Here is a 15,883-nt window from a genome sequence, read left to right as displayed (position 1 = left end):
CATGGAGCCTTAAAATTTCCCTCGCCTTTTTCCTAACTAGCGAATCATTATTTTTGCTGCTAATGGGTCTTCCACTTCCATTTGCGACTGTCATCGGTCGCCTGAAGGCCTAAATGTGTCAACTTTGTTGGGTTCTGTGCCAAAAATTGTTTCTGTTCTGCCGGCTATGGGTCCATTGGGGCTACACGAAGAGCTACAGTGTTGTGACTTCCTCTTTTGATCCTCCACTAGACAGATGCGGTCCCGCACGAAATTGTTAAGACTGGCTGTGGTCCTGTAGTCTTGTGACGTCAGCATGAAATCAGCTGGAAGTGTTAGCGAAGTTTACTTCAATCAGCTGGCAGCTGCGTCACCGATTTCTTCGCCGGGTTGTGGAGACTGTAACGAGTGACGGACGTGGGGAAAAACGTACTTAATTGACATTATATAGGTCATAGATCTATATGAAGGTGTTTGAGGAATTCAGAAATGTCTGGTGCATGTACTGATAACTCTTTTGTATGATTTACTTGCTAAACTTCGATAATGTAGACCGATTGACTGAGTGCAAGGCCTGCGCCGGTGCTACCAAGTTTCTATCGGCTCATGGCTTGACAAAGTACAGTAGGTGTGAGCATATACTTGGGAAGAAAGCATTTTCTTAGGAAGCTGGAACATTTTAAAATTACAAGCAGCCAGTCTTCAATGGTCTTTGGCAATCACTGAGACCAGCTATTTCATTGTGTTTGATGTCAGCTACTGCTAAACTATGTCCTGCAGAACCAGTTTTGCACACAGTGTGGATTCACATAGGCTATTTGTTCTTTCTGCCAGCCGTGATTTGTTAATTTTTGTCCTCTCCCCAAGGGCTAAAACTATCCTTGAGATTTCATGCATCCAACACATTTTCTGTATTGTTTTTTGGCAACAAGTACCTGTAGTAATTTTGGTGTGCATCATGCATTGGATTTTCTTTCAGAGGCAAGATGCTCTCAATCAGGGCCTTCAGCTCTCACATTGCCAGATCTCAAGCACATGCATGGAGGTCAATAGCAAGTAAGAAGCAATTTGAATGGTGGGCCCTATGGTTTAAGACCTTATGGTTGTAAACTTCCAATGTGCATACAAAGAGATGAGTAAGAGATTGTGCAAGTTAGTTTGACAATGTTTCTTCCCCATTCAGATTAAAAACTCTTTGAACAGTCTGTCAGAAAACATGACAGTTTCTGGAACAGACTGGATGAACATTGGTAGCATAAAATGTACCACATGTGGTGAAACCTAATATATTGCAGAGCAGGAACCACAGAGTCAAGGTCTGCTAGGGAACCTCTGTTGCACCCAGCTACCCCCAGATGGCAGGTGAAGGCAAACTGTAGCAAGATGCACTAGGGTAGGTGCAGAACATTGATGAAATGCTGAGTACAACAAATGCATGCCACTGTCCCAAAAGTGGAGTAGGGGCCAGACTGGAATGGGATAAGCGCTCTCTTGCGGCAGCAGCTATGACCATCCAATCATTGCCTTCCATCCAAAACTTTTGCTTCAAAACATGGTGTGAGTAACAGCCACTGAGCCCTTGCACAAGCAGTCTGAGCGGCTGGCGATCGCCGATTGGTAGTGTAGGTGTCGGACAGTGGACCTCCCTACAAATAAGGTGCAAGACCATCTAAACTGGCACAAGTGTAGCAAGTGTGTATGCATGTTTCAATGCCAAAGCTACACAGAAGGTCTTATCACTTTTTGGGGATAACTGACGCATAAGGAGGCAGGACCTCGATGGGACTGCTCCAAGTCTAGTAGGGGACATCTATGTAGGCTGGATGCAAGAGGGTCAAAATGGCACAAACGTGGTACCTGTGCACGCATGTGACATATGGAGACACCTGTCGACCATTCTGTCACTTCAGTGATCAAACATGCCATTGCACCAGCTACTCAGCATACAACTCTGTTTTGCCTCAGACAACCATCCATCAACAATAAACGAGACCATTTTTTGCGGACCATTTGCGGCGATCATATCGGACATTCTTGCTAAGATGCCTCCTGTGAATTACATCCAATCCTAAGCTTATTTCAAAGCTGCAATGATCACATCGGGCGATGAAAGCATTGATCATAGATGTCGGGGAAGCCAATTTAACTGGCTGAAATACCGGAAGAGATCAGGTGTAGGGTAGGTTAGGTCAACGTTACAGGACTGATCGTTCCCCCAACCGATTTCAGAAGTGTCACCCACGCGACTAGCCACCGGGCCCAAGTGTCAGCTGGCGGTGACCTTAGCGAAACGCACCGTCTGGGTGAGCGATCTCCTGCAGGGGCCGCCGGCAGCCGGAAGGGCTTTCCCCACACACTTATTAAGAGAACCGGGCGTGAGAACCTTGAGAATACCGGGCGTGGCAAGAAAGGGGACGATTTCCATCCAACTTGGCTGCGGTTAGAGGCGGTGCTGAATTTTTGGCGTGTGGTGGAAGGGAGGCGGTTTTCCTTAACGACCTGGGACATAATTTTGTACTTAGAATTCGGAGGCTTAACTGAAAAACCTTCCGTTTCCGAAAAGACATCAACGTGTTTTACCTTTGCTTCGGCCATTTTCCGTCAAAGTGTAGGGGAGGGGGCTGGTGTCCTGCCGTTATTAATTTGGATGGTCTTGCATCTCACCCGCAAGGGATCGCGTTACTGGACATATGGCGTCACTCAACCGGGCGGCTACCTGTCATTCAGAACACTTTTAAAATGAATATTGGACAATTTTATTTCCGAAACTGATAAAATGGTCGAAGCATGTCTCAAATGGACGCGCACCTGCCACCTTTGTGCCGACTTGGCCGGTCTGACATCTAGCCTGCAGGGAAGTCTCACACTGGTCTTGGAACTGGCCAGAGTTGCGTCTCGTGATACGTGAGTGAAGACCTGTAGGCGATGGGACGTTATATACAGCTCTGGTATGTGGGCAGGCACGCGTACGTTTGCATTTGAACCAGTTCAGGCGGCCTTACATTGAAGCTATGGGGAGGTCTATTGTTGGGCATTTCAATTATTTATCGGCCGGCCACCAGTCGCTCAGAATGTTTGTGCAAGGGCTCAGTAGCTGTTGCTCACGCCGTGCTTAGAAGTGAAAGTTTGGACAGAAATGCGATGATTAGACAGTCGCAGTCGCTGTTGAGGGAACAATTATTCCATTTTGGCCCCCATTCAGCTTTTACTGTGGTGGCGCGTCCTTGTCGCACATAGTGTTTCTTCACTGACGTTCCGCGCCTGCTCGGGTGCACCTTGCCCCTGCCTCGCCGGCCCACCGGTCGGCGGCTGCCAGTCACCTTGCGGTAGCCGGGCGTTAAGTGGATCCATAAGCGCACCTTTGGCGAACTGAAGAATGTTTCACATTTGAGGAAATCAAAGGAAGCATAATATATGATAAAATAAGCCTACTTATAATTCCATGCACATAATCCAGTACGAATCCTCCCTTAGAAGGCAACTTCAAATGCTCTGATATTCGTCTCATGTTGGTCTTGTTGCCAGCTTTACACTTGTCTTTAATGGCTTTACAGCTTGATACTGCTGTATGAGAATATGACCATGTTTGTCTCAGACTGCAATGGTTTGTTTCCTGAACAGCTACGTCCGGCAGCCATGCAACCAACTCGAAAGTGGGCTTCATCGGTCTTGGAAATATGGGAGGACCCATGGCTGAGAACTTGATCAACAAGGTATGAGGCACAACTCATTTGTATTATAGCTTGTGCATCAACAGTTCTTTTTTCAAGAAATTGCCGCAAAAATCATGTGAATACATGCACCATGACCTGTTGGTATTGTTCAAGTCCTTCTTCTGACAGCTTATCCCATATGGTGTTTATCACCTGTGTTGTTGCCCACTCGAGTGTACATCTTCCTTACAGTGGCTGGGGTCTCCTATGCCAATAACCTGCTTTGGCCATTGTTTCCTGACACGCCAACTCGGCGGACATACTGTGCGGACAGTCCGCAGTGCCGTGCTCGGCTCGCGTGACGGCGAGGCGCCTGTGAGCACGTACACACTCCGCATGCCCAGGGCCACGGCGTGTCGGTGTTCGACGTCTCGGAGGAGGCGGCCGGCCGGCTGGGCTCGCTCGGCGCCCAGGTGTGCTCCTCGCCGGCGGCCGTGGCCGAGGGGTGCGACCGCATCGTCAGCATGCTGCCCAACAGTCGGCACGTGCAGGACGTGTACGCGGGTGCTAACGGCATACTCAGGTCAGTGGCCGTGGCGTTCGCCGACGACGACGGACTATGTAATGGCAATGTGGTGGTCAATATAGGTGCTAGACAATCAGTTATTTACCAGAGAGAAAAACATTGTTTTGTCTGCTATCTGAAAATTATTTAATATGCTTTCATGTGTTGACAGTTTACATATTTTCTGTGCTGACCCTCGACAACGGCGCTTCTCCTTCATCCGACGTCTCCCCAATCCGCAACGCAATTGAAAAATTGTATGGGGCTGTCGTGCCCGGCATATTTTCACCTCAACGTACATTTGGCAGGAACAAGAACTCAGCTCATGTCAAATCTGAATATTTGAATGGGTTATTCAGGTTTATATTCTTACCCACCTGCTTCATATGTATACGTCCCCAAATATTCCAATACTGAAACCAAACCAGGTGCTCAGTTCTGGTCACTTTCTCGAGCAGTAACCGGGGCCAAGAAAAGTTTTTTGCTGACAGAATAAACCAGAGTCCTCTGCTTAGCTCAGCTCCGTCCCCAGCGCTGATATCAGATCGCCACTTGTGTCCTCGTGCGCCGCCACTTCTGTTTTCTCTCGGCGTGAGATGTCACCGTGGTGTGATCTGGCGTTAAGCCCGCCGCTAATGGTGCCTGTGAAGGCTGGCTGCCCGTCTGACGCGGCGGCCTGTCCGTGTGCACAGTACGGTGCAGCCCGGCACTCTGATGATCGACAGCAGCACCATTGATCCGGCCGTCTCCCAAGAGATGGCGCTGGCAGCAGACGCCAAGTCCGCCGTCTACATGGACGCACCCGTTTCAGGCGGTACGTGGCGCGTGGCGCTTAATCGCCATTGTCGGGACCCCGTGCCTTTGGGAAGGCTGAGGAGAAGGGGGCGATGCGGTGAGTGGTGGGGTGATGCGGCGAAGGGGTGACCCGCATTGCTTGTGCTTACCAGCAGACATTGTGCGGGATGAGCGGAATGAGTGGGGGCTGACCACGACTGAACACGCGATCGCCGGCCGTGAACGCTGACATGTTCACATGCAGGGACGGGTCCAGAGAAGGGGGACGGGGGTGGGCACGAGCCTCCATCCGAAACCGAAGATCGAAATACATTCCAATTGATCGAAACCCACCCCGATACCGGGGGCACGAGTCCCACCCCGATCGGAAAGTGAAGGTGCATCTTTAGGGACCGCTCTAGGGCGCCGAAGACACCTGACTATGGAGGCGCTCCTAAAGAGACGCCCGGAATGGACCGGAACAGGGCTGGTTGTTAAATGGTCATGAAGATCTAACCAAACCTTGGGAGGCGAGGGGGGGGGGGGGGCGAGGAGGAGAAAAGTCGCCCCTGATGGTTGAGAGGACGCCCATGTGTCCTGCAAGTATGTCACAAAGTCTAGAATGATGCCCTGAATACTAAAAGGACATCAAAACCTTCGAGGGAAAAGCAAAAGCAAAGGACTGAAGAGGAGGCGTCTTCCGGGGGCTTATTTGGGTGCCCCGTACTCTATGTTCTGGGGAAAAGAACACCGTTAATAACAAATTGGCGTCCCAAGAACTGGAAAGCCGCCCCCAATGGCTCATTGGGCGCCACTGAAGTTCAGAGGTGCGCCCCGAGGGCAACGTGCAGGCCTTAAAGAATAAAAGAGTGTCCCAAACCCGGGAGAGGCGCCCTGAGGACCCAACGGGCGTTATTGACGTTTGAAATATGTCCCAGGAACAGGTGTAAGGTGTTCAGAAAATGCAAAATAATATCCCATACCCTGATAAGCCCCCGAGAGCTAAATGGGCGTCCTTGTGGTTTGATAGTAGGTCCCGAAGTCTACAAGAATGCCGTTCTATTTCATGTTTAAAAAAACGGTGCCCCAAACCTTTAGGGGGCTCTGAGGATGCAAAAGATGCCCGTGTGGTCTAAGAAAATTTGCTTCGATGTCTAGAAGGATGAACTTAGGAGTCTTGGTGCCCCACAATGTCGGGGGGTGCCCGCGATGGCCAAAAGAGCACCCCTGATGTATGAAAACACGTCCCGATGATGAAAAGAACGCCTTTAAGAACAGAATAGTGCCCAAATCCCCGGAGGGCCATCCTGAGGACTCCAACATTGTCCCTGCGGTCTGAAACGCGTCCTGATGTCTAAGAGGACGCCTTAAAAAGCAAAAGGACGTTCACACAAAAGGAAACAAAATCTTGAGAGGTGGTCCCGAGGAGTTAAAGGGTGCTCCTGGGGTCTGGAAATATTATCTATGTTTAAAAGGACCGGCGAAATCTGGATGGCTTGCCTAACATCCGAAAATAGCCCATTAGGCTAAGACACTAAAAATATAATGGCGTTCCAAATTCTGGACAAGTGCCCGGAGGTACTAAAATGGCGTCTGTGATACATGAAAACGTCACGAGGTCGATAAAGAGGTCCTAAAGAATAAAAGGTTACCCAAGAGCCACATGGGGGAGGGTCTTGCGCGACCTTGGTGCTTTGGATTGGCGCCCACGGTGTCCGAAGAATGCATACGCGTTACCTTCAGGACATTGAAGTCTCAAGGCATGCAAGACAAGACACAAGTTTCAAGCCAAGAAATTAAAGTTTCATAGGAAACACAAAATGTGCCTGTGCGGCAAAGGGATCCTGTTGCGCCTACTATGAAAGGAAATCGATTACGCGGAGGATGAAAGTCCCGTTTGTGTGCTGCCTGCACTTCAGTACCGTCACGAACTACTCTCATACAACGATTCACTCCCGTACGTGACGCCTAGTCCCACATTCCGGTAGTTCAGTGGTAGAGATTCCACCCCTCCACCGTAGTAGCACGTGCCCTGTGACTGAAAAATGGCGCCTCAGGCATAGCGTAACGACAGAAAGCGCCCAGCTTCCTGCCAGCCCGGCGACACGGGACCATCTCTCCGTGCAATCTCTGTGCGTCAAAATGCAAAAGCAAATAATCATTAACAACATTTTTTAGAGCTTCACCTGCCACCTCTACTGAGCGTAGGTATTAGCGCCTCAACAACTGACTCTCCTTGCCTTGGCCGCGCGGCAACACAAGGCGAGCGGTCTCGGAGGTTGTCAGCTCTTATTACGTCACAGCTGCCGAACAAAAGCGCCTGGTGTTGTTGCCGCGCGCTAGCGCTCGTCCTCGGGCGACAGTCGCCGGAGGTTGTGGCTCACGACACCACGAACAGGTGTCAAACAACGCTGGATCATGGCTTGTCGAGCGGGACTCTGAGCACGATGGGCAGTTTGGTTTTAAGTTAGGATTCCTTGAAACAGGTCCTGATGAGACGTGCATGCGTAGTGCCGCAGCGGGATGCGCACTGTGTGCTCTGCAATGCTTTGTGCAATTTTGCAACATCCTCTTTATGGCTTCTCAGGGGGTTCTCGGACCTTGAGAGAAGATTGGAAGTGGTCCTGGGGCTTAAGGATGCATCGTTTTGCCATAAGTCACTCTTGCGGCCGTTCGCAATTTTTTGCCACAAGTTTGAAACTTCTCGTTCAATGTCCTTAATGCCTAGTGAGAACACTAAGTTGGTTTTAAGATGGCTTGACTCGTCAAACAGTTACTCTTTCCCGCAATATTCTGCAACATTTTCCATTATTTTCCTGTAAGAGCTCTGGCGCCTTCGAAGCCCACTGCGTAGAGTTTTAGGACACTACTTGTCTCGTTATGGGTATACTCTTTTCATTTGATGCTAGGAATGTCCTTTATATGTTCAGGCAACGTGGCCGCGTTACAAAGAAAACTGCACTTGTAATGTGCTGCATGCGGCGCGCCTTCCAGTCTATATACAAGTGTGAGGCTGGCCAACGCCGTGCGTCTCGCCTCCAAGGTGCTGTGCGCTGCTCGACCGCCGTGTGATGCGCTGACCTCTTACTCGTGTCGGCAGGGGTGAACGCGGCCCGCGGCGGCACGCTCACCTTCATGGTGGGTGGACCGGACGGCAAATTCGCCGCCGCCCGCCAGCTGCTGGAGTGCATGGGCCAGAACATTGTGCACTGCGGCGCCGTGGGCAGCGGTCAGGCGGCCAAGATCTGCAACAACATGATGCTGGCCGTCAGCATGATCGGTGCTGCCGAGACCATGAACCTGGGCACCAGGTGAGCGGGCCGGGCCCAGGCGGTGGCCGCGGCGCCTGCCGGAGTCGGGAGGCAGGGGTTTGGCGTCGGTCGGAGCCAGGAGGCAAGGGTTCGGCGTCGGCCGGAGTCGGGAGGTGGGGTTCGGTGTCGGCCGGAGTCAGGAGGCCGGGGTTCGGCGTCGGCCGGAGTCAGGAGGCGGGGGTTCGGCGCCTGCCGGAGTCAGGAGGCGGGGGTTCGGCGCCTGCCGGAGTCGGGAGGCGGCGCTCGGCGTCGGCCGGAGTCAGGAGGCGGGAGTTCGGCGTTGGCCGGAGTCAGGGGCCGGGGTTCGGCCTCGGCCGGATTCAGGGGGCCGGGGTTCGGCGTCGGCGGGAGTCAGGAGGCCGGGGTTCGGCGTCGGTCGGAGTCAGGAGGTAAGGGTTCGGCGCCTGCCGGAGTCGGGAGGCGGAGTTTCAGCGTCCGGCCGGAGTCAGGAGGCGGGGGTTCGGCGAGTGCGGCGAGGTGTCTGGCATAGCGGCCGGCGGACATCAGAATGTGGTTTGTGATCTCGTATGGGTTAAAAGAGTGGAGTGCAGTTTGCCAAGCGGGTTTTTAAACATACTTCTGAGATAAAGAGGAAGCATACAATGCGGCACCCGGGTGATGCGTGGCAGAGTAATCATCTGCATAACTATAACTTGCCTCCGCCTTGTGCGCGTGTTGATTGTAGCTCAGATCGTGCAGTGCAGCCCCGGGTCAGACTGATGACCCCACCTTCACCGGCCAGGCTCGGCCTCGACCCCAAACTGCTGGCGAAGATCCTGGCCACCAGCACCGGCCGCTGCTGGGCCATCGACTCCTACAATCCCGTGCCGGGCATCATGGAGAACGTGCCCTCTTCCAACGACTACAAGGTGAGCCCTCGCACCATCACCGCCTTTATTGCTTGACCGGCCATCGTCGTAACCTGAAAAACGTATTTTTCCGCTTGCTTGTCATGTTGTTGCATGAGTCGGTTAGCATGCGCCCGGGTGGGGGTCAAATTGACCCCCGAAGGTTTTTCGGATTGGTTTCCTAACGGCCCGACATAGCGACGCCAAATTTTGCATAGCCGCACACAATGGAATAACGGGTCGTTTGGTATCAAACAAGTATAAGTACCTTGTAAGGTCGCTGACGTACGGCACGTCAAAGTCAGGCCATGGATTCAGCGAGGTCAATTTGTAGGAAATAGTTCATTCTGATTCAACCACGGAGTGTTAGACGAAGCCATACATCTCTGAGATACTTTATTAGGCAACACAATAATTGAATGAACAAATTCCATTGACCTAGGGTCAGGTATGAAGGTCAGGCCATGGACAAAACTAACATGCTTAATTACTTCAGGGCCTGCTGTACGGGGTAGTTTCTGGTGCCCCTTTCGAGTTAATTAATAACGGGAACCGCATTGTACATATTTCATGGACTTCTTAAAGTCCACAATTGGCCACCGACCCAAAATGACCCAGGTCAACATTTTGTTTCTAAGAACATTCTGCCTAGCGTAGTCCTTGTTGCTGATTCAAATGCAAAACCCAAAGCAGTCTCGCAGCATTCTGGTCACCATACCCTGTAAAATGTCAAACAGGGTCACTGACCTTAAGGGAGTAGTGGCCTTTTCTTTAGAACAGGTCTCTAGATTCTGGGGGCACTTTGCAGACCATTCTGGAGTTTGATCTTGTTTGACCTTATTTGACCCAAGGTCATTTGACCCAGGAATGTCAATTTTGAACTAAGTGAGTTTACGTACACGCTAACACACCTTGTGACTTTGGTGTCAAGCACTATGAATTCTTGAGATCTCAGGTGGCTCAAATTGACCCCCTACCCGAGCGAAGGGTATCCAGCCGGCCACCTGGACGCGTTTTAGCGCTAGCTTGCGTCTGCTTCTGGAGTGTATTGCCCTAATTCGGACTGTCGGACGGTCTGCGATCGGGCCTGGTCGGCATGATGGGCCTTGGTGACGGTGTGTTGACACCCAGTCTGGTCGGCAGGGTAGGGCCTCGGCGCAGGTTGATGCCCAGTCTGTTGGGCAGGGTGGGGGCTCGACGTATGTTGATGCCCAGTCTGTTCGGCAGGGTGGGGGCTCGGTGCATGTTGACGCCCAGTCTGTCCGGCAGGGTGGGGGGCTCGGTGCATGTTGATGCCCAGTCTGTTCGGCAGGGTGGGGATTCGGTGCATGTTGACGCCCAGTCTGTCCGGCAGGGTGGGGGCTCGGTGCATGTTGATGCCCAGTCTGTTCGGCAGGGTGGGGGCTCGGTGCATGTTGACGCCCAGTCTGTTCGGCAGGGTGGGGGCTCGGCGTATGTTGATGCCCAGTCTGTTCGGCAGGGTGGGGGCTCGACGTATGTTGGTGCCCAGTCTGTTCGGTAGGGTGGGGGCTCGACGTATGTTGATGCCCAGTCTGTTCGGCAGGGTGGGGCTCGGCGTATGTTGATGCCCAGTCTGTTCGGCAGGGTGGGGGCTCGGCGTATGTTGACGCCCAGTCTGTTCGGCAGGGTGGGGGGGGGGGGGGGGGGGGCTCGGCGTATGATGATGTCCAGTCTGTTCGGCAGGGTGGGGGTTCTGTGTGTGTTGACGCCCAGTCTGTTCGGCAGGGTGGGGGCTCGGCGTATGTTGACGTCCAGTCTGTTCGGCCAGGATGGGGGTTCTGTGCATGTTGACGCCAGGTCTGTCCGGCAGGTGGGAGCTCGGCGTATGTTGACGCCCAGTCGTTCGGCAGGGTGGGGTTTCGGCGTATGTTGATGCCCAGTTTGTCCGGCAGGATGGAGTTCGGTGTGTGTTGGCGCCCAAGTCTGTTCGACAGGGTGGGGGTTCGGTGTGTGTTGACGCCCAGTCTGTTCGACAGGGTGGGGGGCTCGGTGTGTGTTGACGCCCAGTCTGTCCGGCCAGGGTGGGGGGTTCGGTTGTGTGTTGACGCCCAAGTGTGTTCGACAGGGTGGGGGATCGGTGTGTGTTGACGCCCAGTCTGTCGGCAGGGTGGGGGTTCGGTGTGTGTTGACGCCCAGTCCGTCCGGCAGGGGGGGGGGGGGCTCGGTGTGTGTTGACGCCAGTCTGTCCGTTAGGGCGGGTTCGGCACGGCGCTCATGTGCAAGGACCTCGGCCTGGCGCAGGCCTCGGCCACCGCGTCCGAGGCGTGTACGCCACTCGGCTCGGCCGCCCACCAGATCTACCGGCTGCTGGTCAATCAGGGCCACGGCCACCTCGACTTCTCGGCCGTCTACAAGTACATCTCCGAGCACCGTTAGGCGTGCGCCGCCGGCCCAGACCAGTACGCATGTCCAGACCTTTTTTCAGTGCTGCGATACACGTCGTGAATCCCGTCCATGCAGTTAGTTTCCAAACTGTAGTAATAACATGTGTATGATTGAGGACGCCGCTTGTGAACGCTCACGGTGCTCCGCGATGACCCAAAAGCGCGTTTGGTATCATTTGGTTGTAGTTGGTCCTGAAGCACTAATTATCCCGTAGGCTGTATTCACCCTGAGTTTCGATTATTTTTGTAAGGATGAAGTTCGCCCCCAAACGGTTATAGCACTAAGGAATGCTGAATTCCTCTCCGGAAGCGGGTAGCGTTTAGCGCCATAACAGCGGGCCGAATAGTAAGGTCCAATCCCCACCACCAGTACGAGCGAGACCCGGACACAAGTTTTGCCCAGTCGACATCATCGTCCCAAGCATCATTGTCACTCCATGGGACTGTACAGCCTTAACTGCCGTGATCTCCGCGTAGCCCTGCTGCCAGGCACCCTCCTGCCGTACTCGCCATATTAAGCCCAACCTGACAATGGCATTACGAGCAGGTGAAAATGCGGAGAAATCCATTTTCGGAGCGTGTTCTTACGCTGCGATTTGCGCGACATAAAGCTCATTTAGTCCCGCAATGCATTGGCAAAACCACGTTTCCTTTGCTACCACCTGGGCAACCCCATTGCCGTGGGCACTTCTCCAGCGTAGGTAGGGTTCGCCCACAAGTGCATGTGTTTGCAGTTAGATGAACTGCGCCTTCCCAAGAGAGTGTGGCAGCTCGTGACAAGACAAAAGAAGTGCTCGATTCCGGACTCAGGATCTGCTTGCTTGGAGGGGGAGGGGAGAGGGAGGCTCACCATGGTGCGTAAGTCCTGCCAAGCCGCCGTGTCTCGACTTGGGGTACGGAGTGGGACGGGAGAGGGGGGAGGGGTCTGGGCCAGTACGGCCTCGTGGCGCGCGTGTTTCACGGTGGAGGCATGCTCGGGCCTTTTAGTGTAAGCGGAGAGCTCTAGCATTCTGATTGTGCAATATTGCTGTTTGACTTACGTAGTGCGGTATAGGTGTTTGTTCATCAAGCTCGGTGGTTAGATTTTTTAAGTTGTATTAGGTTCAGCGGCGTGGTGCGCTAGACTGGCCGGCGTTTGGCGGCTCATTTGTCTGACCTGCTAGGGTTTATTATGCAGGCCATTATCCACGCAGACACTGTGTTGAGCAGGCCCGGAAAAGATGCGCGTTTGGAAGCAATGTGAAGAAGTCCATGCAGTGCACATGGTACGAAATAGACTGGTATTGGGCTCGTTTTTTGAACATTTGGCGAATGGCATAGCGGAGATTGGTGACACCTCCTCCCTGTATTCCGTCCTATTTGTAGCTCACGGAATTCACGACATATAACGCTGCGTTTATGCTGGACGGCTCGGGGGTTTGGGGTGATCCTAGTACTTTCGCTGCTTTCCAGCCAGCGGCGAGATATCCCGTGAATACTTGTCACCAATGTCTGGTATTCACTGCCGCGCATGTTGTATGTAAGACATGATGTCTCGATGTGACTGGAATAAAGTTGGCATGCTTTATCTTGTCTTGTGGGGCATAAGAGCAGAAAGCCTGCGGATGATACTTTGTCCAACGGACAACTATTCCCCACAAAAGCCAGGCGTACCAACATTTTTCTCCACCTTCCGCTTGCAACGTGTTTTGGTGTGCTCTCTGCGTAGTGCTGCGACTTGACGCTTTCGTCCCTAAAATATCGGCAATGGAGACGTAAAACGACATCAGCTGCTCATACGGCATGGGATAAAACCCCTGGGCATGCATCTTGTGGGGAAGATTGGCCTCGATATAGAATACTTCAAGCGTGATGTGTTTCAAAAGAACTTCTCTTTTGTAGGATTGCATGTGGTGACCAACCGTGTCCAGCTTTCGCGTGTAATGTGTTCAGGTTCCGTGCAGTCAGCGGTGCTGGTAATCCTAAGTGTCCAAAACCTGTTGAAGAACACCGATGAATCGTGCTTAAGTGGAAGATAGAGTTTGTTTTCAGGTTGCGCATATTAATCTGGATATTAGCATGGAAATCATATTTGTTAATATGTTTATGAACATGACATGCTACCATTAATCAAACAGTTTCACTAGTAAGACAAGGTTATCTGAGGCCAATATTCTTCACTTCATAGAAGTATTCAAACCAGACGTGCGTTGCATTCTAGGCTTTGTACTCTTGAGCTTCTTTTTTGTCGTTTCTTGTGTTATGCTCAAGGAAAATTATGACGGTATAACATTTTGGAAAAATCGCAGTTTTTATTTTTGCTTTCATGGATGGTGTTTGTGCACAGGCTGTGCACGCACGCACGCGCGTACACATGTCGCACGCACACATGCACGGATGCACGCACACGCACGCACATGCCCACGCGCACACGCACACCCACGCGTACGCGCACACGCATACGCACACCCACGCACATGAATTGAAATCACGTAGAAGTTGGTAATCCACAATATCCGATGGCAACTATAATTGCACGCTAAATGCAAGGAATCAATGTCCACATGCACGAGAGAGAGAGAGAGAGAGAGAGAGAGAAGAGAGGAGAAGAGAGAGAGAGAGAGAGAGAGAGAGAGAGAGAGAGAGACCGAGAGAGAGAGAGAGAGAGAGAGACAGAGAGAGAGACAGAGACAGAGACAGAGACAGAGACAGAGACAGACAGAGACTCTCCACATACTCAGAGTAAGGATCACACGATGTGACGTCGTGACGTGACACTATACAACATGGATGATCACCACGGAGTGAGAATCGGATCCGTAGCAATGCGGATAAATACTACGGAGTGAGGGGCGAATCCGTATTAAGTTAGGTATCAGCTGAGAATGTCTGCTTAGACGAAGAAAATAAAATTTGCACTAATTGCCCTTTCCCGGTGAAGGGATTTTTATTAAATATTCAACTCATCCATGCAGTATGGGTTTTCGGGATCAGTGTCATGTACAAGGTACAAAACAGGAGGTGAGGATAGAAGCCAACTGCGCCCAGGGGGAAATAGCGACAATATTCGTAGGAACAATCCGCAAGCACATATACACACAAAAAGTACAAATAGTCAGTGGAGTTTCCCAAAGACCCAAGCCGTCAAGAACAGGGTGAGCGGCTCTCAGGCCCTCAGAGCCCTCATCGACACACGGAACGCGGACAGCGTCGAAGGCTGAGTGACGGCAGGAGGCAGCTGGGTCCACGAGGCGGAAGCATGGTAACGAAACCCCCTCTGTGTGGAGGAGAGTTTGCACCTCGGCAGCTCCAGAGCTCCGGCCTTCGCATGAGCGGGAGGCCCGGTAAGACACCGCGGATCGAGGGACAAACATGCGACGAATCGTCAGCGGGCTGAGCGGGTTAAGAAAGGCTTTGAGGAGGTCTCTCGCACACCAGCTGCTCCGACTGGGCCCAACCCGGGGACGTCAGCGTCGGGCCGACCCTCTCCCGCCGCCGCACGCCAGTCACGATCCGAGTACTTAAGATGTCCGTGAGGCTACCGGTTTACACAGCAAGTTATTCTGCGACGTGTTCCGATTTCTCTGAAGGTCGTAAGATGAATTATAGCACGATAACCTCAAAAATGAACTTCATTTTGCAATATTATGTGACCTTTGAGGTCTAAAGCCGGGTCAAAAGACGAGAACTCAATATCACCCAAAAATTACCGCTGGATTTCACACTTGCAAATATCAGAATATTCACCACAGAAATAACTGGCGCCCGTCAAACAGTCATGGACTGTTCAGGCCACCTTCAAGGCGAAGCGCGGGTTAAAAGGATGGGTACTCCATATGACCAAAACAGATAGCCAGCCGATTTTTATCTTGCAAATATCAGAACATTCAACACAGAAAGAACTAGAGTCCGTCAAAAAGTCCTGACCTCTCACGTTCACCCTTCGAGGTCAAACGCGGACTCAAAGGGCGAGGAACTCAACATCACTCAAAGATTACGGTCGATTTTAAACTTGTCGGAACGAGAATACTTACTACCGAAAGAACTAGCTCTCTTCAAAAAGTTTGGACCTCTCAACGCTACGCTTCAAGGTCAGACGTGGGCTGAAAGGACAGGGAACTCAATATCACCAGAAAATTACTAGCCAGTTTCAAACTTGAAAGCATCAAAATGTTCACAAGTTCAAGAGCTAGCGTCCGCCGTTGTTCGAGTTGTGGTTGGCTGAAGATCTAGTGTTCACCCTGATCTGATTTTCATTGCATTTCTGCGTTTTCTCTGTTTCCTGCCATCCACTAACGTAGAAGCGATTGCCCTTATTTAACTTGGATCGCATTTCTGTCGGTCTTCTCTCTGTTTTGTGACATCCCAT

At 52.0% G+C, this 15,883-nt stretch overlaps 1 protein-coding gene across 7 annotated transcripts; it reads left to right on the top strand.

Annotated features, from left to right (window-relative positions):
- Positions 1-344: 344 nt before the first annotated feature.
- On the top strand, positions 345-13,102 carry LOC119099087 (3-hydroxyisobutyrate dehydrogenase, mitochondrial). Of its 7 annotated transcripts, XM_037222145.1 has the most exons (9): positions 433-598; positions 959-1,035; positions 3,601-3,692; positions 4,037-4,215; positions 4,890-5,011; positions 8,072-8,282; positions 9,025-9,151; positions 11,345-11,550; positions 12,270-13,102. In XM_037222145.1, exons 1-8 carry the CDS (start codon positions 501-503, stop codon positions 11,525-11,527), a joined length of 1,089 nt encoding a protein of 362 aa, XP_037078040.1. In that variant the 5' UTR covers positions 433-500; the 3' UTR covers positions 11,528-11,550; positions 12,270-13,102. The 7 variants fall into 7 exon arrangements, with proteins under 7 accessions (XP_037078041.1, XP_037078042.1, XP_037078045.1 ...); XM_037222146.1 differs by lacking the exon at positions 433-598 and adding an exon at positions 345-408 and having other exon boundaries at positions 11,345-13,102; XM_037222147.1 differs by lacking the exon at positions 433-598 and adding an exon at positions 351-396 and having other exon boundaries at positions 11,345-13,102.
- Positions 13,103-15,883: the final 2,781 nt, after the last annotated feature.

The sequence above is a fragment of the Pollicipes pollicipes genome, unplaced genomic scaffold, assembly GCF_011947565.3.
Source record: "Pollicipes pollicipes isolate AB1234 unplaced genomic scaffold, Ppol_2.1 Scaffold_4740;HRSCAF=5597_pilon_pilon_pilon, whole genome shotgun sequence".
Taxonomy (NCBI): domain Eukaryota; kingdom Metazoa; phylum Arthropoda; class Thecostraca; order Pollicipedomorpha; family Pollicipedidae; genus Pollicipes; species Pollicipes pollicipes.
This window is presented reverse-complemented; position numbering and strand designations above follow the sequence as displayed.